This window comes from Apiotrichum porosum (genome assembly GCF_003942205.1).
Source record: "Apiotrichum porosum strain DSM 27194 chromosome Unknown scaffold_3, whole genome shotgun sequence".
Lineage (NCBI taxonomy): Eukaryota > Fungi > Basidiomycota > Tremellomycetes > Trichosporonales > Trichosporonaceae > Apiotrichum > Apiotrichum porosum.
In genome coordinates this window covers 1,959,877-1,986,588 of record NW_021167110.1, presented here as the reverse complement: position 1 = coordinate 1,986,588, position 26,712 = coordinate 1,959,877, and the positions used below count along the sequence as shown (strand labels likewise).

Here is a 26,712-nt window from a genome sequence, read left to right as displayed (position 1 = left end):
GGCGAGTGTCTATAAGGTGGTCCGCACGAGAGATGCGGGCGGGAAGGTGATGGACGGGGTGGAGAGAGAGGCGACGTCGCGAATGGGATGGATGTGGATGGAGATGTCACTGTGGGAGCGGGACCAGAGATCACACACCCCCCCACCCAAGGGGCGGGGAGGGGGGAATCCGCCGCCGCACCGACGCAACACGACGGCGTCTTGTAACACTGCTCTCTATCGACGGCGCTCCTATCTCAGCATCGTTGGACACAATCCCCACACTACATACGCATATCCGCCGTCACCACCGCCCCACTCGCCACGTCCATTTACGGCTCTCGTCCCCTCTACGGCAGTTGCACTTGACGCCGCTGCCGAGGCTTAAACCATGGGTGAGACGACCTGTTGTCAACAATGACCCCATTGCTGTGGTATGACAGGCTGACACTTTCCCTCCCTGTCCCGGCACACAGACCCGCCCATTCTTCGAGGTGAGCATCAACGACTATATGAGAAAGGGATAACACACTTGCTGACTCTACGTGTACAGGCCTCAATGACAAGATGTACGTGTAGCAGTGACGCCATCATCACAACCGCTTCCCTGGCGTCCCACCACAATGTCCGAACTGACCCAACAGCTACGAGCGCCGCAAGGCAGCCGCTCTCGAGCTCGAGAAGTGAGTGCTTGCTAGAGACAATGTATCTGACCGTCCAGGCAGGTCCTGTCGTCAGATGGACCGCGCATCTCGGCTATCGTCGACCAGCTATGCGGAATGTTCGCGTCGACCAACGCGATGCACACTCGGAATGGCGGTGGGTATCGGGCACTTTGCCTCTTACATTCGGGCTAACGTGTCGTTGCAGGTTTGATCGGCCTGGCAGCAACAGCAATCGCGTTGGGACAGGATGTCGCTCCGTACCTCCCGGTCATCATCCCGCCTGTGCTTGCATGCTTTCAGGATACAGAAAGTCGCGTGAGGTATCATGCGTGCGAGTCGCTGTACAACATGTAGGTTTAGCAATTTAGCAACCTGAGAACCTTCACACTGACCCCTCAGCGCCAAAGTTAGCAAGGGGGAGATTCTGGTTTACTTCAATGATGTCTTTGACGCGCTCAGCAAGGTACCGTATTGTGTACTGGGCATGATGGCTGACCAGGCGTAGCTGTCCTCGGACTCTGAAATGTCGGTCAAGAATGGCGCCGAGTTACTCGACCGCCTTATGAAGGACATTGTTGCCGACGCTGCGGCCAGCTATGTTTCTATCTACCACGACGACGACCCCAACAGAACCCCGAGGGATAAGCACGAGGACGGCGCCGATGACCACGCGTCTACCAAGGAGAACAACAATGACGCACACTCCACCAGCCCGTCCCGTCCTATCGACATTGACCGCTCCAATACCCAATCTCCAGACCATCTCGAGGACCACCGCGCATTCTCGCTCGAGCGGTTCATCCCCCTTCTCAATGAGCGCGTGTACGCCATCTCGCCCTACACGAGAATGCACCTCGTCTCGTGGCTCATGGTCCTTAACACCGTGCCCGACCTCGAACTTGTGGCGTACCTTCCCGAATTCCTTGACGGTTTACTCAAGTATCTCGCCGATACCAACGTGGATGTGCGCGTTGCCACCGAGAACCTTCTCTCCGAGTTCCTGCGCGAGATCAAGGCGATCGCTCAGCAACAGGAGAAGCAAGCCGAAACAGACCGTAGCCGTCGCTCGTCCAAGCGTGACAGGCAGGTCAGTGACTCGGTGGCCGTTGCGGATGACGAGTCGGCTCTTGATGATGAGGAGTCGTCCTCTGAGGATGATGGAGACGACGAGGACGAGGAAAATGAGTGGGAGGGAGAGGGGTCTGGTGCTTGGGAGCCTGGACAAAGTGTCATTGTGGATCATGCGGCCATCATGGACATTATCGTCGACCACCTCTCGTTCCCTGGTGAGTTGTATGCCAGTGGCCGCTCACAGCTGCTGACCCCTCAGACAACATGGTGCAGACTACAGCCATGGACTGGATCCTCAACTTTCTCGATTTTGCGCAGACTACCGTTGTTGCGTTTACGCCGCGTATCGTACAGGCGGTGCTTCCCAACCTGGCCTCCACCAAGTGAGTTTCGCCGCTTTCTGTTCACGCACTGAGCCCTCAGCCGCTACATTAAGGAAGCTGCAATGCAGACAAATCGTCGTCTAAGTGCGGTCATCCAGAGTCTGCCGCTGCAGGTCGCCGTTCCTTCTCCTGTGCCTCTTACCGCCGTAACGAGCAACACGGCGACCCTTCAAACACAGTCTAGCCAGGTGACCTCTCCTGGTCCAAGGAGGGACATTGGATTGTCAGAGTCTCCCGACCGCATGTCCAATGTCCTTGCAGCCGGTCTCCCTGCTGGGCCCCTCTCTGGTGGTGACCCGCTTGATAGCGGCAGCGCCGTTCCCGCCGGATCGACATCACTCAAGGTCAAGGCTACATCCCCTGTCGCAGTCTCCGAGCCGGCTACACCCGCCGCCAGCGAGTTCCCTCCGGTGGTGAAGACGGTCGCTCGCACTCGCCCACAGTCGCCTGTGCAACAGCAAGCACAACAGCAGGCGATCCAGCTGCATTCGCAGCCCCAAAGCCATTCACCAGTGTTGACTGGTGTTGAGCCAGAGCTGGACGAGGACCCCTTCGACGTTCGCGAAACCGTCAACATGCTCACCCTTCAGTTCTTGAGCGACCACCCCGAGACACGCATTGCCGCTCTCGAGTGGCTTCTCATGCTGCACCTCAAGGCGCCGACCAAAATCCTGTCCCGCGATAGCGGTACCTTCCCTGCACTGCTCAAGACCCTGTCAGACCCGTCCGAGGATGTGGTCAAGCACGACCTCCAGCTTCTGGCCCAGATTTCGTCGTCGTCAGAGGACTCATACTTCCGCAGCTTCATGGTGAACGTCCTCGAGCTCTTTAGCACCGACCGCCGCCTGCTGGAGACCCGTGGCAGTCTTATCATTCGTCAACTGTGCCTGCACCTCAACGCTGAGAAGATCTTCCGCACTCTTGCTGAAATTCTCGAAAAGGATGACGTGGGTTGATGCTGCACGATGTCTGAACTAACCCTCAGGACCTGGAGTTTGCAAGCATGATGGTTGTTAAGCTCAACATGATTCTCATTACCTCTCCCGAGCTTGCCGACTTCCGCCGTCGGTTGAAGAATCTCGATTCCAAGGACGGCCAGATGCTCTTCTCATCGCTCTACCGCTCGTGGTGCCACAATGCTGTTGCTGCGTTTGCTCTGTGTCTTCTCGCACAGGCCTATGAGCACGCGTCGAATGTGCTCCAGATCTTGTGGGTAGTTGGCGAGTACCTGTCACCGCACGGCTGACCCAGACAGTGCCGAGCTGGAGCTAACTGTCCCACTCCTCGTGCAAATTGACAAACTCGTCATGTTGATCGAGAGCCCAGTCTTTACCAGTAGGTTTTAGCCGAATAACAGTCCTCTGACACTCCAGACCTCCGCCTTCAACTCCTGGAGCCCGACAAGTACCCCTACCTGCCCAAGTGCCTTTACGGTCTTTTGATGATTCTGCCTCAGAGTAGCGCTTTCGTGTCTCTCCGCGCGCGCCTGGCTGTCGTCAACTCATCAGGCTATGCTCCGCCGCCGTCCAAGCCCGGATATGCCGCGCCGACGGGAACGCGCAAGATTGGCGTCAAGGATGAGATCAAGTGGCAGGAGCTTTTATCTCGTTAGTCTCTTCCCCCACGAGCGGCCAATACTGACCCCAGACTTCCGCTCTGTCCAAGCCCGCCACGAACGGGCCCGTCGGCAGCTCCAGGCCGTGGACCAGATCGCGTCCAGCATGCACTTTTCGTCGCCATCGCAGACCTCCGGTTCAGCGGGTGCAGGCAAACCTGGACTCCCTGGCTTACCGCGTCGCAAACCCGGATCACAGGATAAGCGCATCGACCCCGGCCTTGGTTCCGGGACCGGACGTATTGCCAGCGGTCTGTCGCCGTTGAACCCGAAACGTGTAGGCAGCGGTGCCGCCGCCGCACTCGTCGCTGCGGGAGGTGCAGTGGCGAGCATGCAAGGACTGGGGGTAATGCGACCCACGAGCCCGCCGCCCGCTGCCTCGCAGCGAAAGCGCGTGTTCCCCAGTGCCGGTGCCGGCCGGCGGTAGGTGATTTGGCGTTTGGATGACGAAAACGTGTGTTTCGAGGGTGGTTGTTGCTCGGCCAGAGCCGAGTGGCGGTCTCACCTCGTGATTTCTCCTGTGTATAGACAGACTATTTTTTACGCCTCTATAAACCAGTTTGCATTCTTTCTCTAACGCGCGCTTCGTCCAGACGCACATGCCAAGGAATGCGTTCTATCGGTTCTATCTGCGCAACGCTCACTCACAACCTCTTTGCATACCGCCCGCGTGGTCTCCTTTGGTTATGGAGGCAGGAGTTGCTGCCAGACCGCGCGACAGGCAAGTCAATCAAGTTCATGACACAGAGTTCAGTGGCCCACTGGTTTTTCGGGACGGCCCCGCACCGAGGTAGTGTAGAAGGTGGACGACCCTCGTCATGGACGTCGTGGTGCAGCGCGTTGGACCGATCACGTGACCCATGATGGTCTGTCTGTCAGATAGGTAAGCTTATGAGCGAGCTGAGGCTGGTTGAAAGTCGGCGGACACTGCTGTCTTTCTGTAACGTCTCGGCAAGGACGCTATGTATGGTGCTGACGACCAGCAAACATAAGATGACGCCGCCGCGATTGACCGTGACGCCAACTGAACTGTACAGGCTCCCAGGTTCGCCTGGCCCCATCGGTCCGCGGCCCCCACATGAACTCCTCCGCTACCTCGGTCGGTTCATAACCCGCTCGCACTACTGGTCTGCTCGCAGGGTTTTAGCACAGGCTCGGACCAGCCAAGTCCGTTGACGGAGTTGGTCTTACGCCGTGACTTGGCGTGCACCGGCCTATATCAGAGATATATCCATCAAAGTGCCCACCACATCCCACTCGGAGCCCGGACCGGATTGCCGGGCCGCTCTCGGCCCGTCCGTCCGTTGAACCGCGGGACAGCTGCTAGGCCGACACCCCCACATCGCCCATGCAACACCCCAGCACGTCAGATTGCTCATGAGTTTTGTTCAGTTGCGATCGCATTCCCCTCTTTCTCTTTCTCTTTCATCCACTCATCCACTTCACAAAAACAGTCACAATGGCCCTCCCTACCTCGTTCAAGCTCAACTCTGGCGCTGAGATCCCCGCCCTTGGTCTCGGCACCTGGCAGTCCAAGCCCGGAGAGGTCACTCAGGCGTGAGTCGTGGAGCATGTGGCTGAGGCCCCCCGGAGCCCAACATGCCATGCTGCAAACGGCATTATGCCAGCTGACGATCTTATAGCGTCGCCCACGCCATCAAGTCTGGCTACCGCCACATTGACGGCGCCCTCTGCTACGCCAACGAGGACGAGGTGGGCCAGGGTATCAAGGACTCTGGTGTCGCCCGCTCGGAGCTCTTCATCACCTCCAAGCTCTGGTGCACCTACCACGACCGCGTCGAGGAGGGCCTTGACATTACCCTCAAGTCGCTCGGCACCGACTACCTTGACCTGTTCCTCATCCACTGGCCCGTCCGCACCGTCGAGAACGGCACCAGCAAGCTCTTCCCCGTCAAGGAGGATGGCTCGCGCAACATTGACCGCGCCTGGAACCAGGCCGAGACCTGGCGCCAGATGGAGGCCGTCCTCGCCTCGGGCAAGGTCAAGGCTATCGGTGTGTCCAACTTCTCCGAGCTCTACCTCCAGCGCCTGAGCAAGACCTGGAAGGTCACCCCTGCCGTCAACCAGGTCGAGCTCCACCCCTACAACCCCCAGCACTCGCTCAAGGCCTACTGTGACAAGCAGGGCATCATCCTTGAGGCCTACTCGCCCCTCGGATCGGCCGGCTCGCCCCTCCACTCGGACCCCACCCTTGAGAAGGTTGCCGCCAAGCACGGCGTCCCCGTCTCGACCGTCCTCATCTCGTACCAGATCAACCGCGGTGTTGTCGTCCTCCCCAAGTCTGTCACCCCCAAGCGTATTGAGGACAACCAGAAGGTCATCAAGCTCGATGCCGAGGACCTTGCCCTCATTGACGGCCTCGCCGCCACGGGCAAGCAGCAGCGCTTCGTCTCGCCTCCTTGGGGCACCGACTTCGGCTACTCTGACTGGTTCGGCCCTGACAACAAGAACGCTCCCGCCGGCACCGTCTTCGAGTCGCGTGGCGAGACCTTCCCCGACCAGACCTTTCTCTAAGTCCCGGCTCTAGTTGAGAGGACAATGAGGTGGACGCCAGGACGTATGAGTAGTTGTTCAAGATTTTAGAGTCCAATGTAAAACCGCTTGTGTGTTTGCAGTCGCGTGCACGGTTGTGCACCTCAAAGTGGGAAGGGGAGTGGTACTGACCTTGACGAACGGGCTACCAAGGCACAGTGGTATGAGCGATAACAACTGGGCACGACCGCAAACGTGCTGTGCATGGGAGAGGCTGATCGCCTGGGAGTCACGTGGCGGGGTCATCGCCTTCATAGCGCCATAGCGTGTCAGTATGTATCCACTCACCTGCCAGCACCGCCACCTCACCTTGGCAGTCTTCTCTTCTCAGAACCAGAGACTCCACACACAGACGCACTCGACAGACTCGTTCAACCAACACAAACCCCAGATCTCTCACAGTTGAGTGTGTTAACCGCGGCTGTTGAGTACATGGTACCCAAGATTCAACTAGGAAGCTCACCTGTTGGTTGAGTTGAACACGAAGGGCGTGGGCTGTACGCTCGACTGATGCCCATGATTCCTGGCGCCACCGTTTGCCATCTGTAATGCGAACTTGCTGACACGCCAAGATTCCTATGTACATCCAAAAGAACCGTGTTGATTCTTGAGCAGTATGTGATTCTACAGCTTTGGGATCTGTACCGCCAGATCATACCAAATCGCCCACCCCACAAACCTGCCAAACCAAACAGATGAACGCGGTTCACCTGTCTGTGTGTGGTTCTGAGAACCCCGGGGTGGTGTCCTTGACGGAGAATGCTTTGAAGCATCTTGCAGTGTGCCATCCTTCGATGTGCTGGTCGTTCTGCTGGTCGTTACCTGTTACCTTGGACCTACGGAACGAAGTGCACGAAATGCGGGGCGCTGTGGCGGAATATTCTGAGTTAAATGTCGAAAAATACATACTTTCCACTCTCCTGTCGACGGCTCATCGTCCTAGAAACGCGCACACGCGACTACGGTGGCGAGAATCACACTACTCTCTGCACGATGAAATGGCCATGTTTACCGGGCTCATCGGCACCGGAGACAAAAGTCGCACGCCACCGAGGACCGTGGCGCGGGTCTCGTGGTCTATCAGGTGGTCTGCCGCTCTCTGCGCCGAGCGAGTGCACAATGAACATTCGTCTGTACGCCTATTAGTCTTACCGACCCTCTTGCTACAGGATTGGCCAGGAATGTGACCGTTGTGAAAAGTGCAGTACACGCCACCAAATACCGGTGCAATCACAACGTGCGTTACAGCTGATTGACATGTCCACTGTGTTTTTCCTGGTGTGGAGACACACACACAACCACTGCCAGGAGTGTCTGTGCAGTTTGCGTAGACGGCCCGTGTGACTGATACTTCCCATGCACCGCTCCACCCCTGCACTATAGCTCCACGCTGCTCGTACTGTCGATACATCCTTGTTTCCTTGAGCATCCGTTCAGAGATCGTGCTGGGTCGGAGAACAGATGTCTGTCATTCTGCGAACAGCGTTTGAGGGCGCTTATGTCCGCCCACAAAAGGCCGTAAGCGCGCAAGCGAGATGACTGCGACGTCGACCCCATGTGGGCAGGGCTAAGTGCCATTGTGGCGTATGAGATGGATCAGGCAGCAAAGTGAACGCACTATGGAGTTTACCTGAGTCCGTGTCCGTTTCAAGACGGGAATGTGGGGAACAAGGACAGACTGATGGGTGAGAAACGGCGCCCGCAGCCCGGTGGCGCTTCGCTATGGTTGCGGCGGTCGGGTGAGAGCGTGAATTCGCGACATCCATCGCCTTCGGACAGCTCTGCGATGGGCGGGGAGCAGACCGGACAGGTGTGGCGGTAATGTGCTGTCTGCGGAGGGGTGTCCAGGCCGGCCATGCTGACAAAACAACGCGCCAAGGTTAGAGACACGGGCCTGCTGCCGTAACTGTCGTGGTCAAGGCTGAGGACATGGTCAGTCTACCTCGCGGTGGAGGTGCAAAGATCGTTGGTGACCTGAGACAGAAGGTACAAAGACCGAGAGGCCGACACTCGGTGTCGGCGAACGAAGTGCCAACGACACAGAATTGCTCTCCCTTGACGCGAGCGGGGTGTGCGGCGCCACCGGGCCGTTTGACCGGAATGAAGAAGCAACACGTCGATTTAAAAAGCGAAGGTGACGAGTCGCAAGCTTCGACGCCGAACGCCGCGGCACGCCATGACTGGACCTCGACTGATGAGATGCGGGGGTGGGGAAGGAGTAAGAGGAGCTCCAAAAACCAGGGCGGGGGTGTGGTGTGGGCAAAAAAGCTCGCGACGTCATTGAGTGGTTGCACACGAGGCAATAACAAGAAACGTTCACAAGGGGATCTCACGAGGACAGGTCGGTACACGTCGCGCAGCCACACGCCTAGGGTACTTAAGACGTGACATGGTGTACGCATGAGCGTCTTCTTCGTTCCTTCGACAACATTACATCCAAGGTCTCCCCCCCCCTCCACATTGCCACCCAGTCATCCACCCCACCCTCCAACCACCATACCACGCCTACGAAGGCCTTAGCGACCCCATCTGCACGCCACCCCGCCACGCTACTACTGCGCACCCACCTCCATCGCGCCCAGCAGCCCTTGTTACGGCAGCACAACGGTAATAACATGACCGCCGTCTCGAATTCTCTATCTCGCCGTCCCGTCATCGCTCCTTCCACCACCAACCCATTCTCCATCGCCTCACCAATCATGTCATACATGCGTCCAGGCGACACACCGTACCCTCCCACCAGGCCAGTGCAGCCCATAACCCCATGTCCACCCAGCGGTGGGCGGTAGTCGCGCAGGCCGCGTAGCCGGCAGAGCAGGGGCTGAAGACCAACGCGTTGCCACCCCGCACCCTTACATCCAACCCCGATGGCAAACACGCCAACGCAACTTGGCCAGACGCGGCCTTGTTGGTCTTCGATGGCCACCGCCCCAACTACTTTCAGTCGCAACCCCACTCCACTGTACCACTACTACCGCCCGCGCGTCGCGCTCTACGCTCCAACACCGCACACGCACACCGAACAAAGCCGAATTCTGCGCTCACGAATGTACCCATCCCCCAATGAACAACACTCACCTGACCGATAACGTACACAACCACGTACCACCCTGCACACCATCGTCCCACACAGAGGGCCAGTGTCACCATCATCGGCACATGGCGCTCTGTTGGCGATCCCCCTGCCCCCTCCTCTTGCCACCTGGTGGCAACACCGAACGCCGAGCTGCGTGTCTGCCAGCCAGCCTGCGCAACCTCACGCCTCACGTAGCTCAACTGTCAACGCCACGAACCAGCGCCAGCAGTTTTAACGACCCGACTGCCGACCCGACCGCCCGACACGCCCACCCCGAGGCTCAATGCGCCACGGGTGCAACAACGGGCAGAGTCCATGGGACCCGGTCCATATCCCCCACACACCCCCATCCGAGCCCCGCCACATCCCCGCGCCCCCCCCCCCACTCCATTCCTCTCCATTTCACACGCCTTTCTCAATCCAAATCGCATGCGTGTTGAGCGCGCCATCGTGTAACAATGTAACAATAGAACGTAGTCGGGCAATGCAGGCAGACAATGAAGCAGGTCAAATGAAGTTGACCCGTGAATTGCATGACCCTTTTGCACGACCACCACATCCGACGTGCCAAATTCTGTCGGTCAGCTGTGGCCCCGCCTGACGTCAGTTGATCAGTTGACGCGTGTGTTTCTGATTTGTGAATGCATCCAGCCCTACAGACACACGCGCCGCTGCACGCTTGCCCACGCTGGTACACTGGTGTGCCCAAGACACGTGTTGCTGCTTTTTGTCTCTTGTCACCGCTGCCCCCGGGGGCCCCCGCCTGACGCGACCAACTCGCCATCTCCAGTCTGTCGCGCGGCTTACTTCTTCTTGGGCTGGATCTTGAGGCTAAAGTCGACGTAGCCAGTGCCCTGGTGCACCGCCGAGGTGGAGAGAATGTCGATATCTGGCACGGTCAGTCAGTCAAGAGCCCGCCACGCGGTCTAGCAAGTGTACGTACCGGGGCCAACACGCGACGTGAGCGATCCCTCGACGATACCGCCCGAGGTCTCGACGAGGAACTCGCGCTTGCCGCGCCACTTGTCCTTGAGCTGCTTGGCGGCGGCGTGGAGGTCGTTGCCCTCCAGGTTGTCCAGCATGACAATGTTGGCGCCGGCAGCGATGGCCTCGTCGGCCTCGTCAAACGACTGGCACTCGACGTTGACGAGCAACGAAAAGCCCGCGACGCGGCGCACCGCCTTGACGGCGTTGGTGATGGAGCCAGTGGCCCAGATGTGGTTGTCCTTGAGCATCACCATGGAGCTCAGGTCGTGGCGGTGGGGGTCGACGCCGCCGACCATCATGCCGTACTTTTCCACAATGCGGAAGCCTGAACATCGAGGTGTCAGTTGGATCCTATCCAGGAGGCGACTCTCACAACTGCTCATAGACTTACCGGGAGTGGTCTTGCGCGTGCCGGCAACAACACCCTTCCAGCCCTCCTGGCGGGCGAGGTCACGGAACTTGCGCGAGGCAGTGGCGATACCCGAGCAGCGGGCGAGCATGTTGAGACCGACGCGCTCGCCGAGGAGGAGATGGCGGGCCTTGCCGCGCACAACGGCGACCTTGGTCTTGGATCCCGAGGGGATCACGCTGCCTTCGGGGAGAAGCCACTCGACACTGCATTGTCAGCTTGCGTAGCGCCTATAGCCCAGCTGTGACGTACGTGCAGCCAACGTATTTGAACACCTCGTCGAAGAAGGGAACACCGGCGAGGACACCCTATGCTTGTCAGTACAGCTGGGCTAGGACGGTTACAGCTGGTGGTTGTCGAGGTTACTCACTCCGCTCTTGCCCCACAGAATGGCCTCCTGCTCGTCCTCGCCGACGACGAAGCCCGCCCAGTCGTAGCTGGGGGTGTCTTCAGCAAACCAAGTCGGCACGACAGTCGTCCACGAGGGAGGCAGGAGGTGGCCCAGGTCCTGGCCAACGGAAAGGTCCGTGGCCTCGGCGGCGGCCTTGATAGCGGCGAGGGGAATGTCGCTCATGGTGGGTGGCAGAGAAGCAAGAGGGTGTGTATGAGGGTGAATGCGAGGAGGAGCAGGAAAGAGAGGACCTTGCTTGTCATGTTGAGCCGGGTGGAGGTTCGGAGTCGGATCGCGGGGCCGCGGCATCGCCGGTCGGCGCGTATCGGGTATCCAGCGCCGGGTGTGGCACTTGGCAGGGGCCCGTCGGATCCGTCTTCCTCGTCCCTCGTCATCGTTTTTCGTCAGTAAACTGCACCGTAGATGCATGGGAGGTTCACAGAGGCTCTGAAATCATGTATGAGGGTGCATGTAACCACATACACTGGTCCCAACCACCCTCACAGTGCCCCAACACGTTTTACCGAGCGAGCTCCAGCCCTTCTTTCCTGACCTCCCTCCTCGTCCACCTCCAAAACCTGCAAAAAGGAAACACCCAGAGGTGCTCATCTTCTCCGCCAGGGAGTTGAACCCTGCTCTACCGCGATATTCTTATTAGGAAACTCCCTATTGAGAGGCGGTTATACTAACCGATATACTAGCGAAGACGTTGTTATATATATGTTTGCGCGCATGGTTCTGTTCGTTGAGGAATCTCAACAGAACGGCAAGACGTCCATGCATCCCCATATGTGGCTAGGACACAGCAAGGAGGTGGGATGGAGTGTGTGCAATGAAAGATGAGGGATAAATGATGCTCCGAGGACGTTTTCTAGGTGCTCGGGTCCAGACGGATGACGACGGGTCCACTCGGATCCAGTGGCAGAACGAGGAGATGGTGTTTCCATCGTGTAAGGTGTCTCTGCGTTCACTCGTCTCTTTTACATAGGCTTGGGGCATTGTATGGGGTTTATGGGGAGCTTGCTGATAAACGTTCTGCAGTATTTACTGTTTAAGCGGCATATGTGGCTACTTTATTGGCGCTTTGCTACGGTTTATTGATTAATATGATTCTTTCGTCACCGTTGACGGTCGGCCCCAAGGATCGCGTACGCAACGATCCGTGAACGAACGGTCCAGCCAGTGGCTCCCAGACACGAGTCGCTTTCCCTCACAGGCTCTCAGCGCTGTACCGGGCAGAGGAACTTTGACAATCATTTAATGGAGTATGTTTTGCCCAGATGCCCGTCTCTCCACGTCGTTTCCTGTTCTGGCCTGTTATCCGCTCCACGACAAACTTCAACTGCCAAGCACCTTATAGGTACGAGGTCACAGCTGCCTGGACACTCCAGGTATTACACTCCAGGTACTATATTGATAACTCTGGAAGCAACATTGTGACTGGTCTTGGACGTCAACGATGGACGATGCGCTGGTCACTGCAGCGACCACATCTGCTTGCGCCCAGAGACACCCCGGCTAGCAGCTTCCGCTACGCTCAGTGGAGCCCTCAAACGCGCTCCGACTCCTTGGACGGCTAGAGTGTGGCCAGTGAGGGCGATCACATGGCCGGACGACGTGTGATCGTCGGGGTCCATGGCGATTCGCTTCTCGATGAGGCGGGCGTGTTCGACTCGCGTATAACTCTGGTGCCACATCGCCATGCTTGTTACCACTGCCCTGCCTAATGATTCGTCGTTGCTCGCCACTGAGCACATCGTTTAAACAAACAAACAAACGAGACAGCCACCAGCGACGTTGCCGCGCAGGTTCCGACTTTGACACCATGTCGCCGATCGCCACCCGCTCTAACCCCCAAGTCGAAGATCTGCGGCCACTCGGCATTTTATCAGAGTCGACTCCATCAACGGTGACCAACCTGCCATCTGTCAAACCCTGCCTCGCTCCCCCATGTAGCCGTATAGTCGTCGATCAAAATGAGAACACGGTCTGAAACTGATATCGCCGGGCAGAGAGCACACTCCACACTCGGCCGTCAAACCGCTTTAGCCTGTCCTTGTCCCTACAAGTTTCCTCACAGGGACGACGACATTGTGCGACGGGTTTCCTTGCAAAGCAGATCCATATTCAAGTTTCAGTTCCCCCAGCCACGAAAAGAGGTTTTCAAACCTGCTGCGCCTGGGTACTGTACCTGCTGTCCTGCAGTACTGCAGTTCCACTGGACTGGCAGAATGCGCGGTCCGAACTCACGCCCTGCATGGCAATGACCCCAGCCCTCGTCAAGCCATCTGGCCCTTTCGGTCTGGCGCGGTCTGGAACGCATTGACACACACCTGTGCACCTGCTTTGCCGTGTCCTGAACTGACCATTGTCACAGAAGGACAAGGAACAGGTCCCAGTGTTCAGCCCCATACTCTAGCGCCCGGCAGGCGGGCATTCCGTGCATTGTGGCCAGAGGCTACGGGCTACGGGAGCAAGATGCGCTTGGAATGCAAAACGCAAACTCTCCAATGTGTGGCGGCGGAGCGGTACAATTGGTACTGTACTGGCTCCACCGTCCATTCAAAGCACATGTCAGGGGAGAGACATCACATGCCGGCGAATGATTGACACAAAGACACCTATGGAAAGCACCAGGCTGCACGGGGTGTGTACACCTCCTCCACCACCACCACCCACCGCCGCCGCCCTCGTATCTCGCATCCTTGTGCCTCCACGTGCCCTGAGACGGTCCACTAGAGAACGCTAAAACAGAGGTTTTTTGTCGCATCACACAAGAGAACGACGACGAAAAGAAAAGATTTTACCTCGGTGCGCCACACTGTATGGCCTCCTGGTGCAGGGACAGGCGATAAAGCGAGGTCACGGTGTCGGGTCGGGGCTGCCGAGCTCTGCGGGGCGAGCAGCTACTAGCCGCTGGTCGCTGGCCGCTGGACAGACTCGATTCCAGCACCACTCTCACAGCTCCACTTGATGAAGAAGGGGCTGGGCACGGCTGGCAGCGCACTCTAGTTCCAGTTCATGGGATCGATGGGGGGATATACTGCGGAAGAGTGTAAACTGAGTACAGTCCTAGTGGCGTTTATTTTATTTTATTTGGGTGGCGAAATGCCTCTGCAGGAGGTAATCGACAGAGCTAGAATGGGGTATTAGAGTTTGACCTCTGTGCCCAGGCTTTTTGTGCCGGTCGTGCCGGTGCAAGGCAGGCATGTAGGAGCAAAGCGAGCGATCGGTCGGCATATCGGCATGATGGAGCCCCCACATCCGTTGGGCGACTCCAAGGATGCTTAAGACACCAGCCCAAGTCGGTACACAAGAGTGCCAAAGTGGGGCTCAATGGGACCTGCCGAGGATATCACTGGAGCGCTGGAGAGGTTCAATTTACGAGTTCTGTTAAGGGTCGCGGACATGACATGAACCATGTCAATAGACCAGCACACCCGGCAGGACGAGGATGGTTCAGTCCCAGTCCAGATTCTTGTCCTACTGCACGCCCGCGATGATTTCGGCAGGGTAGTCTGTTGGTAGGCACCTGACGGTGCTGGTATTGGACGGCCTCCGGACGATCAAGGGACTGCGCTCCGCCTCAGCACGAGCGTAACCCCAAGCACTTTCGACGACGAGGGCTACAGCCTCTAGGTTAGTATGTATGGAATTGGGAGTGGAGTTGCAAGTGCGCCCTGGTGGACCAAATGTAGATTCTGGTTGCACCTGACAATAGCATGTCCATTGTGGCGAACCACCAGTGCCACCCGTAATGGAAAGGTGTCACACTGTGGTTGAAGCTGGGTGGCGATGCCATTGGCGGGGTATGTACGCCACTGACAATGCGCTGCCGTACGGAGTGCCATCGCAGTTCATGGACGTAACACCACGTTTGTAACCCGGCATCATGAGACATCGGGGGACATGGGGACTAGGAGATGGAGACGGGTCGGGAAGTGTGCCACTGGCCACTGGGTCGCTGTGACGGGTTAGGAAGGTGGCAGTGTCAATGTGACTGGACGGCGGGTGGAACAGACCACGCCCAGCTTGTGTGGCGATGTGGTCATGCACTTGGAACGTCGCCGATCGGTCATGTGGCGAGAACGCTAGTGCCACAAACCTCCTCTCAACCTGCAAATCGCTGCACCGCAGGACCGGGCCCCACGCGGTGGGCACCATGCTACGACATACTGTACACCCAATAAGCCAATATGTCTCTCACCCGTCCGTGCGCGATCTCTTTGTGGCACAGATTGACTGAATGACAACTCCGAGCCCCCACATGTCCAGCCACACCCAACAGAAGGCACGCAAGACGCGCAGCCTCGCCGCGCAGTCTTGATGAACGTGCAGTAGACGGACGAGGCACACAGTTCTGATGCACGTCCATGTACAGCACCGGTGGTGCAGATGGACCACAGCGCACAGAGCGCGTTTTTCTGGGTCGAGCTGCCGTATTCATTTACCCAAGTGCAATTTATCCTCCGCGGTTCAACGACACCGCCATTTCAATCCCAACCTACCGGTGCCACACCACCCCGGGCTCGCTCGCCGGGCTCCACATGCTCCCTTCCACAGGACAAACCAACACTGTCTGACAGTATAGGAAAAGAAAAAAAGGTGGGCATTCTATCGCGCGCCCCCTATTCAGCGCCGGCGTCCGGACGGCGTTTGTTGCATGAAACGGGCTCTGCCTCGCAGCTGCATGAGACCCGCCAGTTCGAATCCACGGCCACCTAGTTGTCCAAATTGGGGGTACTTGCGCACCCACCCACCCACCCATGGCCACCCACTTGACTATCTCGTGTTCCACCCACCCACGCTCGCCGCGCCACAAACACGAGCGCCATGCGCCATGCGCGGGCGGCGGCGTGGGCGTGGGCCCGTGTGGGGCGTGCCGGCGTGCGCCGCCCGATAGAAGGTCCCCCGATGGAAGGACGCTGGCGCCGCCGGCTGTGGTGAATCTGGTCGAGTTTGGATGTTTGGATGCTGTATTTGGGGCAGTGACCTGGGGACCACGCGTCCACCGAGCGGCGAGCAGCGAGCGGCGTGCACAGGAACGGGCGCGCGGCGGCGGCGGCGGCGGGGCGGCCATGGAGCACGCGCAGAACAGTGCTGGATGACGACTAGGCCGACGAGGCAGCGATCTGTGGCGCCTACACGGCCCGCCTAACCAGTTCTGGAACTGGACAGCGGCAAAGCTGCATGCACGCGTGTATTATATCCACAGGTCCAAGTATGCTCCTCTGCTCGTTTTTCGCAATGGCCCCGATTTCTCACCAGGACCCGCCGGTGTCATCCTGGAACGTGTGGCGTAGTCTGCCACTCGGAGCCTCCGTACCTCCTTCCCTCTCTCTCTCTCACTCTCTCTCTGCATTTCCCTCGCCTCGCAGTCGTGCAGGTGCGGTATGCGACATACCGAGTGCGTGCACGCGTGCGGCGTCCACTCTCCGGTGACGCCACTCGGAGCGAGGTTGCGTGCGTGCGTGCGTCTTCGTCGTCGTCGATGTTGCTCCCAGATCACAACAGGTGTGTGCATGCCCCAATATGTATCTATGGCATGTGGCAGCCACGCGAGGCGCATGTACATACAGTACGGGTACGGCAAGTGTAGAGCGCGCGGTGGACGACCGAAAGCAAAGCAAAGTCTAAGGTGGGCCCAGGTTTTTCCGCGTCGCGTCGTCGTTCCCTAACGTGGTCGGTCCCTTTTTTAGTACCACTACTGCATAAACGAGGAGATGAGCAATGCCACATGCCATACCTACACCCCAGTACCCCAGATCTCGGACCGAGTTCTCGGGGCGTACCAAGACTGTACACATGTTCGTTTCGTTTGGGGAAATACCGTCCTCGATGCCGAGAACAGCGTGTGTCGGTCAAGGCAAAGGCAAAGGCAAAGGGGGCCACATTATCGTCCGTTTTCCATAGGTGACGTCGTTCGTTCCAGACTACTGTAGCAGTAGCAGTTGTGGTGCTCGGCGGCTAACGCACCGGCCACCACTAAGCGCAACTCTATGAGCTATGTACTGTACCTGTGTAGGACATGAAAGATGGAGGAAAAGTGGCACCTGCGATGTATTTGCCGGAGAAACCCATTTAGGAGGAGAACGCCAATGCCAGCTAATGGCGCTAGACCCTCGTCCAGGCAGCACTACTGGATCCAGGTCCTGGTCGCTGGTCCTGCTGTCGGCTTCCACAGTACCGGTGCCGCCGAGCACGAGCACCGTCCTGGCCAGACTGAGGTCTGGGCAACACAGGCTGGGTGACAGAGTGATCGTCGGACGAGAAGCGTCACGGACCCATCCCAAACCCGCGGGTCCTGCGTGACGTCGCACGGCCGCGTTTTGCCAGCGTCACCCACACTAGCCACACTCCATACACGCCGGGTGGCGGGGAGGAGTATGTAGGAAGGCGTACGGCGAGGGCATGGGGGTGACGGTGGCACGGTGGGATGGTCATGTGCATGCAGTTTCTGGCCGTCTGATACTCTGGTACGCTGGCGTTCCAGCGTAACGGTCACATTGTTTTGCATGTCCGGTGCGTCGAGGGGTCAAGGAGAGGATGGTCAACGTCGTCGCGTGTGCTTTGCGCGGGAGGGGAGGGATCGTGAGGCGAGGGCATGCTTGGGATCGCACAGAGCGGCTGTAGCTCATCGAGCAGGCATCGCCCCGTGTGATTGTCCCAGCACGGTGGCAACTAGAAGCACGCGCACGGGGTACGGGATGGTGGGACTCCACTGGCCCACTGGCAGTCACCGGAGAACAAAACAAACAACGTAAACAACACGCGTCCCCGTGTCAACAACATGTCTGTTGTCGGACGCGTCCCCGACACACACAGATCAACACACGGACACACGCGTGTACACACATCAGCATCAGCACCGGACGCGTCGCTGTGGCGCCTGTAACTGATCAACTGACATGTACCTGGGACAACGAGGCTTTCTGCAACAAGCTGCGCTGTACGGCCGTTATGCTTTTTGTTGACGGGTTCTGAAAAGGACGTAACCGACTGGACATATCGCTGGGAACCACACAACGTGGTGGTCTCGGGACTTGGTCTCGGACGACTTGGTTTACGCGTGACCTTAGACGGCGTTGTGTGAGAGAGCTAGAGCTCCCCGGTGCACACCCGCCAACTGGCCACGCTGGGTGCACGTACTTGTGTTCGGCTCGGCGTCATCGATCTCAGACAGGCTTAATTACATTCGTTGTCGGGTGTGCGCCGCTCCATGCAGTGCATGTGCTGCACACTACCATCGTGCAGGCAGGCTGTATCTGTGCCGAAGCGATGCTTCGCGACGTGGTGCATGCATGTCGGTATGTACGGGTGCGTGGTACGTCAGTGGCGAGGACAGAGGGCAGAGGGCAGAGATCCAGAGGCCAGAAGGCCAGAGATGGTCAACAAACATTGTTCGGAAACGATGATACCGGAGGGGGGTTGGGCAGAAATCAGTCACGCTACCACACCGCCCACGAGGCCAAAAGAGCAACACCCGCGGCTGCCTGATGCTGTGGCCGCGACGGTGAAAGGAGACAAACAAACAGATCACAGACAATAGAGTCAAAAGTGTGCAAGAAGCATGTGCATGTATAGGAGCATCTAGCATGAGGTTCTGAGGTACGTTTTTAGCGATGGTGCAGGATGGTTGTGTGAGGTTTTTATGCAAAGGACGACAGGAACCAAGGTTCTGGCTGGATGCAGCGGTAGAGCGGTTGATGCAAACGAGTCATGGCACAGGAGTAACGGCAGGGGGCCCTGTGATTCCACTGGAAGAAGACAAGAATCGGCGAGAGTCGGGCCGTGCCCTGCAGCTAGCATGAGCATGAGGGGAAACCGAGCACAGCGCGCACAGCGCACAGCTGGACAAGTACGAGGTCTGCCCCGCCCCACCCCTCCTCCACCACCAACTGACATGACATGTCGCTGCAAGCGTTTGTAACTTTGCTTCAACGTGCCTGGTCCACCTCTTTGCGTCTCCGCCCTGGATCCACAGCACAAAGGATCTTCCACACCTTCAGAGAGAGAGAGTGTGTAGGAAAAAATCAAGCTCGTCGTGTAAACTGCTGCGGAGAGAGGGGAGCGAGAGCATTTCCGGACAAACGCAGGACGGAGAAGGTCCGCTGCGAGTAGTCAACGCGGTGCAAAGCTTTTTCTTCTCCGTCGCTGCGAATGAGAGGGGTGAGTACCAAGCGGGTGCATATATACTGTACGTTTGGGTGCATCCTGGGTTACAGGTTGTTGCAGGAGGTACGCACGCAGGCCAAGGGAGCGATGCGAACAAGAGGGCGAGAAATGCACCCCCGATGGAGAGTGGCCACCCCGGAATTGCAGTCTGTGGTGATGGGATCCTTTTTGGGTCGCGTGGATCCATGTCTCCCCCCATATGGCCCATGGCCCATGGCCCATAATCGATGGAGACGCTGTTGCCTTTCCTGTCAAGGTCCAGACCCACCTCAGGCAACCACCACTGCCCCCTTCCTGAGTGCCCGCGCGCGCCTGTCCTTTGGCAGTTGCCGTTGTTCTGTTCTCTTGCCCCTTTTTGTGTACGTGCTCCGCCCACTTTAGGTCGCTTTTATTATATTTTTCCCCGTCTGGCGCTCTCCGCCCAACGGCCAAAGGACCCATTCCGGCCATTCCCCGCACACACACGCAGCGTTTGCCGTCCTTGCCGGGCCATGTTTGGTTTTTGCCCTGAGCTGGACCTGTTTCTTTTCCTTTTTCCTTGGCCTGGCCTGGGCTGCCTGGCTTGCCTGGGTGTGTTGTGTGTGTGTGTGAGCCCTGGTGCCGGCATGAAATATCGCAAAGAGAGACACAAGACTGTTGTATTACACGCGCATACATGCACGCACACGCGTAACAAAGGACCCGACACATACAATTAATTCACCAAGCGGCAGTGCTCACACACACGCATCATCAGCAGCGTCATCACCTGTCGTCCTTCTCTCATCGACGTCAAGCCCCATCTCCCTTTGACACATCTTCTCTCTCTCTCTATCTTCCATCCCGTCACACACACATACACACACACACGTAGCAATCCCACCACCTGCAATCCCCCCCTCCCCCATCCCCGCACCCCTTTCTTTTCTGCCCGTCGACGTCTCTCCGTAGCTCCATAGATTCCGTTCAGGGCCCTCTCCCATCCCATCCTTGCGCGCGACGCCTTTTTTCCTTTTCCCTGCGTGTCTGTTGGGTGTGTGGTGGTGGTCCCTCGTTGGCGCGCCAGGTCTCTCTCTCTCTCTCTCTGTCCGCCCCCCCCCCCCCCCGGCGCTTGCGGACCCTTTGCTCGACCTTCCGGTCCCTCGTTGCGCCACCACATCCTATCCCTCGGCCTGCCATCAAACCTCGTCTCGTCTCTGTCCCGGCCCACCCCGTGTCGCCTCCCTCCGCCCCCCCGGTCTGTCTCGTCGACGCTCTCGCATATCGCCATCAAGAGAGAGAGAGAGACGACACACACACACACACACTCTACTCGCATAGAGACAGACAACACACACACAACACACATCACTATTCTATCGAGCTCAAAGAGACAAACAGGTCTCTCTCTCCACACACACACACACACTCCCCCCCACCCGGCTTCATTTTCGAGGAACAACCCAACAATCCGCAACCTCCCCCCCCGTCTCCCTTGCTATCCCTCCCCCCCATTGACGACTCCCTCGTACATATCTCGACCGGCATCGACCCTCCGCTTAGCTGGTCTCTAGCATATCCCCAATCCACATTCTCTTTTCCGCATCTCCTTGTCTACCAGCCAGCAATACCCGTGTTGGCGCCAGTATTCAATCGAGTGGCATCACCCCCACCCATCAACCGCCCCCACGCGTCGAGTTGATTCCAAGCCACAAGCCATTGTGCGCGTCTGTGGCCCAGTAGTCACACACACACCTTTTGGGCCTTGCCAGCTGGACTGCCTATCCTCTCCACCTTTACGACCACCATCCCCGCTGTATCTTCCGTTCGAGCATCCCCCGCCAGCGGCAACATCAGAAGCAGACACACCAGCGCATCCATCAGCGTATCAGTGTTTCGCCCACCTTCCCTTTGGCGTCCTTGTGAGTCCCATTGTCCCCGCCCCCGCCCCTCCCCCGACCCCATCGTGTGAGCATGTGTTCCCACCTGCCACCGTGTCCCAATCCATTGGCCACCTGGGTATGCCCCGCCTGGTGGCCTGCATGTCCTGTTGGGTGGCCACCGTGACAGGCCTGTGCACCGGCATAACCCTGCTGGTATCATTCTCGGCACCTATACACAGGGGTGCAGAGGCCCATGGGCCATCCCTCCTCCTCCCTGCGTGTCCCATACTCTCGGTTGTGCACACCGTTATACGTATGCGAGCGACTGGGGAAGGGGGGGTGGACGTGTGCAAACATGGGCAGACGGGGGGCAAAGGATGTTAGGTTGCACAGCGCGCAGGTTGCTAACCCATGCGCCCAGCCCAGTCTTTTTGATCTGTGATCGGTATTAGATTTGCTCTGGATTCGCCGCCACCACCGCCGTGTCTCTTGTCGATTTCCCCCATCCCATCGCACGTCTCTGGGTCTGTGCTTTTTACACGCACGCACACACAAATCTCTCCGTCTCTCCTGTCACCCAAGCGGTGTCGGTTCGAGAACAGACACCCACCCATTAGAACGGGCGATTACCCTTTTCTCCCTGGGGACGCGCAGTTTCACAGTAAAGGACACACCCACACAGCGCGCACCGCTTGGCCGCTGCTCGCGTTGGGATTTGCACCCACCCGTCCACCACCACCCACCACCACCCAAGCACGAGCCTTCTGGCGCTCTTGCTCATCCCACCAAACCTACACGTTCTCCAAAGCAGCGCTTTCCACACGTTCCTACCACCCAGTGCGGTGAGAACAGCAGGTGAGTTCTTCCCTACCCCCGCGCGCGCGAGCGCATCCGGGCCTATACAAAAGTTGCCTCCCAGCTCACGCATCCTTTCCTTTTCTGCTCATCATCGCACCTCCGCGCCATCCCATCCATCCTCCGACTCCCACGTCCCATGTTGATCGTGTCTGTTTTTTTGGCGTCACCGTAACGCCCAAACGCCCGGATCCCGCACGGACCTCGACCACCTTTCGCCCTTGGGAACCGGACCTGGTGTCTTGCTTGTGTCTTTCACGACGACCACCATTTCTCTCCCAAACAACCACAACAGCTCCTTGATTGGACTTGCTTGCAACTCTCTCTCCCTCCCTATCTCTAGACGAAGCTGGCTTCGTCACCCTCACACCCGTCTTTGCCATCACACTCAAAGCCCATGGATTTCCCCCCGACTCCCACATCCTCTATACGCTCGAGAACACCCATGTTCGACGCGTTTGACACCCAGTCCCAGGCCGGTCCCAGCAAGCCTCGCATGGCCGCTCTCAACAACCTTCCCCCTACTCCCCCCGTTCACGACGACCTCACCGCCGCCGCATACGAGTCTAGCCGCCTGGCATTCGACTCGTCGCCAACCTACTCGGAGACGCGCTACCGCTCTCCCAAGGTTGACACCACTCGCCGCCCACACTCCACCTACCCCACGCCCAGCGAGGAGCCCGTGTTCCACCCTCACCGCAAGTACACGGATCCCACCCCCCACACCGCACACTATCCCATGCACGAGCCGGTCAGCCCCATTCCCTCGGGCTCAGGCAACGGCCACACCCTGGACGTCGACCTCGACGTGTACTCGGGCGACTATGACTTGGACGACGAGGTGCGACAGCCCACCTTGAGCTTTGTTACTACATCGACAGTTGACTCGACCACATCGTCCCCGTCAATCACCGACGCGTACACCTATGCCTCGGAGCGCGTCGACAGCAAGCCTGACCTGCGGGAACCACGGATTCGCGTGAGGGCTGGCAGGCAGAACGCCTACTCGTCTGCCGAGTCGTCCATGGCGTCTGGCGGCTACTCGTACCACGCGTACAGCGACAACTCGTACCACCAGACCCCGCCCGTCCCCGTCATCCCCACCGACATGCTCAACGCGCGTCCCGACTATGGCCGCCAGTCGTCCAACGCCGACGTTGCGTCCTCGTACACTGACAATTCGTCGTGGCAGGTCGACGCTGGCCGTGACAGGAGCAACTCGACCTCGAGCGCCCTCTCCACCGACATGTCCTCCGAGGACGACCGCATCTCGAGCTCGTTTGCCCACACCTTCTCCTACCTCCAGTTTGGCCGCCAGCCTTGGGACGATGAGCAGTCCATGCCACTGTCAGAACCCAACGCGCTCGCCATGGTCGGTGACGGGCGCAGCATCATCCTCGACGCCAAGAAGCTCGACGCCATGGGTGGCATTCACGCTCTGCGCCAGATGACCGAGAACGAGCTCCTCCGTCTTCCCCGCTACACCCACCTGCTGCTGTCCGGTATTGGACCCGAGATCCTCTCGATCCTTGCCCCGCTTCTCGACGTCCTTTCGACCACGCTGGTCGTCCTTGATGTCTCGAACAATGACCTGACCGCTATCCCCAGCGACCTCCGTCACTGCTCGGCGCTCGAGGAGCTCAACGTGTCCAACAACCAGATCCGTCTGTTGCCGTCGTTCATCGGCGACTGCACCAGCCTGCGCGTCATCGTGGCCGACAACTGCGCGCTCTCGGGCCTGCCCGTCGAGATTTCGCAGCTCACCCACTTGCACTCGATCTGTGTCCGTCACAACCGTCTGATCATGCTCCCCTCGTGGCTGTGCCTCCTCACCCAGCTCGACACTCTGCGTATCGACAACAATCCGTTTGCACCCGAGTGGACTGCCATCGTTACGCCCATCCTCGCTGCTACGCTGAGCAGTCACCAGCGCAATGGCTCGCACCAGTCGTTGCGGTCGATTCGCTTGGCCTCGGGCATGTCGTCGGTCGCGTCGTCGATTGGCGGACAGCACACGCCCTCGACCCCTGCCTCTGACGCTGGTGTCGGTCTGGGCATCTCGCAGAGCTCGTCCCAGTCCCAGACCCCCTCGCGTTCCAGCACCCCGTTCCAGTCGTTGCGGACTACCCGCAGCCTGGGCAAGCGCGCCGACAGCATCGGCCGTGCTCCCAACCGCAGCGTCACCAACCCCAACCCGGCGTCCGAGGTCTTCTCCGCGGGCACGGAGCGCTTCCTCCCCACCCGCAACAGCCGTCGCGTCCAGAGCGCCGTCGGTAGCACATACACTGATGACTCGGAGGGCGAGGACAAGCCCAAGTGGGGGTTCCTTCGCAAGGTGTCCATGTCGAGGCTCCGGTCCGACAAGGGAACCAGCTCTGGCTCTGCCAAGATTTCCGCGTCGGCCGCCGCCAACGTGGCCAGCATGCCGTCCGTCACCAGCCCCACCCCGTCGATCAACTCGACCATGCCCCGCCGCCCGTCGATCGTCACTACCTCGACCTGGTCGTCGACGTCTGCCATTCCCGACAGGCGCGTTTCCGAGACTCCCGATGGTCTTCCTGTTCGCAGCCCGTCGGCCGCTAGCCAGGCCCCGAACAGTCTGTCGACCAGCAGCGTCTTTGGCTCGCTCCGCCAGGCCCGCCGCAGGAGCTTCCTCCCCATCGACCCGGCACCCCCGTCCCTCAACGTCGCGATCCCCTCGACGTCGCCCTTCATGTCGGCCCAGGCCACCCTCGGCGACGTCGAGCACCTTCCCATGCGCACGGCCGACGATGCCATGGAGACGCTTGGAGACGGCACCGATGACGAGCACGAGCACCGCGCGTCCAAGTTTGCCCCGGCCAACTTTACCATCAACGACTCGGATGACCGCTACACTCGCGGCCTCGAGTCGATCAAGAGCTACCTCCGCGACCTGTACGACCTTTCGCTTCCCCCCGGCGACCCGTACGGTGGCTTTGAGGTCATTGAGAGCGACGCCGCTGCCGCCGCTGCCCCCGGTGACATGCGCAGCTCGATGATGGGTTCGACATCGCGCCACATGACGGCCGACGCCCCCTCGCGTGGTGTTTCGATGGTGGTCGATGGCAAGGACGACATGTCTACTCCTGCGTCCTCGACGTCTGCCGCGCCTAGCAGCAACAAGCGTTTCAAGGACGACAAGGGCAAGCGTGCGCGCGTCATCCGCGAGATTCTCGAGACTGAAAAGACATATGTCCGCGGCCTCACCGAGCTCGTGGCCATCTACGTGCGCCCCGCCAGCCAGCCTGTCAACAGCGCAAAGTCGAGCGAGACCGTCATCCCCGTTGCCGAGCGCAAGGTGGTGTTTGGCGGTGTCGAGTCGGTCCTGGTCATCCACCGCGACAACGTCCTCCCAGCCCTTACGCGCACCATCCAGCCCCTGCTGGACCAGGGTGACGACGACCAGGGCGAGCTCTCGGCCCGTATCGCCCACCAGGTCGGCGAGGTGTTCCGCACCTACATTGCGTACATGAAGCAGTACTCGACCTACATCAACAACTTTGACAATGCCCTCGCGCGCATGCGCTCGTGGACCGCTCAGGCCAACACGACCGGCGCCATCGGCAAAGCCGGTGCCATGGGTGTCGCGGCTGTCGGTGCCGGTCTCGTCGGCTCGGCCGTCATGCCTGCGGGCGACTCGGTGCCCCACTCGGGCTCCCCGCTCACCCCGAGCCAGCGCAAGCGTGTCAAGCAGTTCCTCAAGCGCGCCAAGGAGGACAAGTCGCACTCGCAGATCAACTTTGAGTCGTACCTGCTCCTGCCCGTGCAGCGCGTGCCGCGGTACAAGCTGCTCCTCGAGGACCTGGCCATGTGCACTCCGCCCCGCGAGTCCATTGGCCCCAGCGACGCCCTCGACGATGCCATCAGCGAGATCACCAACCTCGCCTCGCTCATGAACGAGGAGAAGCGCGAGGCCGAGTCCCGCCTCCGCCTCCTCCACTGGCAGCAGCGCATCTCGTCCCGCGGACCCTCGCCCCTCGTCCAGCCGCACCGCAAGCTCATCCTCGATGGCGCCCTCACCCTCGTGCGCGTGGTCAAGAAGTCGTCGGCGTTCGCAGAGGTCGAGACCCCCGTGGCCCTCAACACCATCGACGGCGACTCGACCATTACCACATCCAAGGCCGTCGTTCCCGTCGACTTTATCTCCCCCGAACCCATGGACAAGCCCATCATGCTCATCCTGTGCTCGGACATGCTCGTCCTCGTGCAGAAGCACAGCACCGAGGGCTGGGACGGGCAAGTGGACCTGTTCAGCGTCCTCCGCATGGCGACGCTGCGCGAGCCCGCCAGCGTCAGCACGTCCAACGACCGCGTCCTCCGCGTCGTCGACAACAAGTCCATCTACTACTTCAACGGCGGGTCCGCGAGCACCACGCTGCAGTGGTCCAGGGCCATCAACGGCGGCAACTCGGCGTCGTAGAAACACACACAAACACACACCACACACCACCACACCCACACGCCCACACACTTATGCCCATTAATGTAAAGAAACCGACCGGCTCGCCTCCCCCCTCCCCCCCCCGCTTTTTTTCCCCAAAAAACATCTCCAGCCGCGGTAGCATCCGGTATCTAGATCTCCATCTCAATGCAACGTTGTATCACAAGGACAGAAGGACAGAAACAGAAGCTCTGGAGCTCGGAAGCTGGGGAGCAGTGCATGGTGCTGGCGGAGCAGAGGCAGAGCTGTC

At 59.1% G+C, this 26,712-nt stretch overlaps 4 protein-coding genes and 1 non-coding gene across 5 annotated transcripts; 3 read left to right on the top strand and 2 right to left on the bottom strand.

Moving 5' to 3' along the window:
• Positions 1-370: 370 nt before the first annotated feature.
• Positions 371-4,140, top strand: EHS24_006310 (uncharacterized protein; the record flags this gene model as incomplete). Its single annotated transcript, XM_028621780.1, has 14 exons — positions 371-374; positions 456-473; positions 533-548; positions 624-662; positions 701-798; positions 850-994; positions 1,044-1,107; positions 1,150-1,930; positions 1,975-2,098; positions 2,139-3,045; positions 3,084-3,307; positions 3,354-3,433; positions 3,472-3,705; positions 3,746-4,140. 14 exons carry the CDS (start codon positions 371-373, stop codon positions 4,138-4,140), a joined length of 3,129 nt encoding a protein of 1,042 aa, XP_028478232.1.
• A 1,032-nt stretch (positions 4,141-5,172) lies between these two features.
• EHS24_006309 (uncharacterized protein) lies at positions 5,173-6,248 on the top strand (the record flags this gene model as incomplete). Its single annotated transcript, XM_028621779.1, has 2 exons — positions 5,173-5,270; positions 5,357-6,248. 2 exons carry the CDS (start codon positions 5,173-5,175, stop codon positions 6,246-6,248), a joined length of 990 nt encoding a protein of 329 aa, XP_028478231.1.
• A 3,897-nt stretch (positions 6,249-10,145) lies between these two features.
• Positions 10,146-11,312, bottom strand: EHS24_006308 (uncharacterized protein; the record flags this gene model as incomplete). Its single annotated transcript, XM_028621778.1, has 5 exons — positions 10,146-10,231; positions 10,286-10,654; positions 10,721-10,944; positions 10,991-11,046; positions 11,109-11,312. The coding sequence occupies 5 exons, from the start codon at positions 11,310-11,312 to the stop codon at positions 10,146-10,148; spliced, it is 939 nt and encodes a 312-aa protein (XP_028478230.1).
• A 427-nt stretch (positions 11,313-11,739) lies between these two features.
• EHS24_006307 lies at positions 11,740-11,836 on the bottom strand. The gene has a single exon. It is a non-coding gene; the product is annotated as a tRNA-Glu (tRNA).
• A 10,561-nt stretch (positions 11,837-22,397) lies between these two features.
• EHS24_006306 (uncharacterized protein) lies at positions 22,398-26,441 on the top strand (the record flags this gene model as incomplete). Its single annotated transcript, XM_028621777.1, has 1 exon — positions 22,398-26,441. The coding sequence occupies one exon, from the start codon at positions 22,398-22,400 to the stop codon at positions 26,439-26,441; it is 4,044 nt and encodes a 1,347-aa protein (XP_028478229.1).
• Between the last annotated feature and the right edge of the window lie 271 nt (positions 26,442-26,712).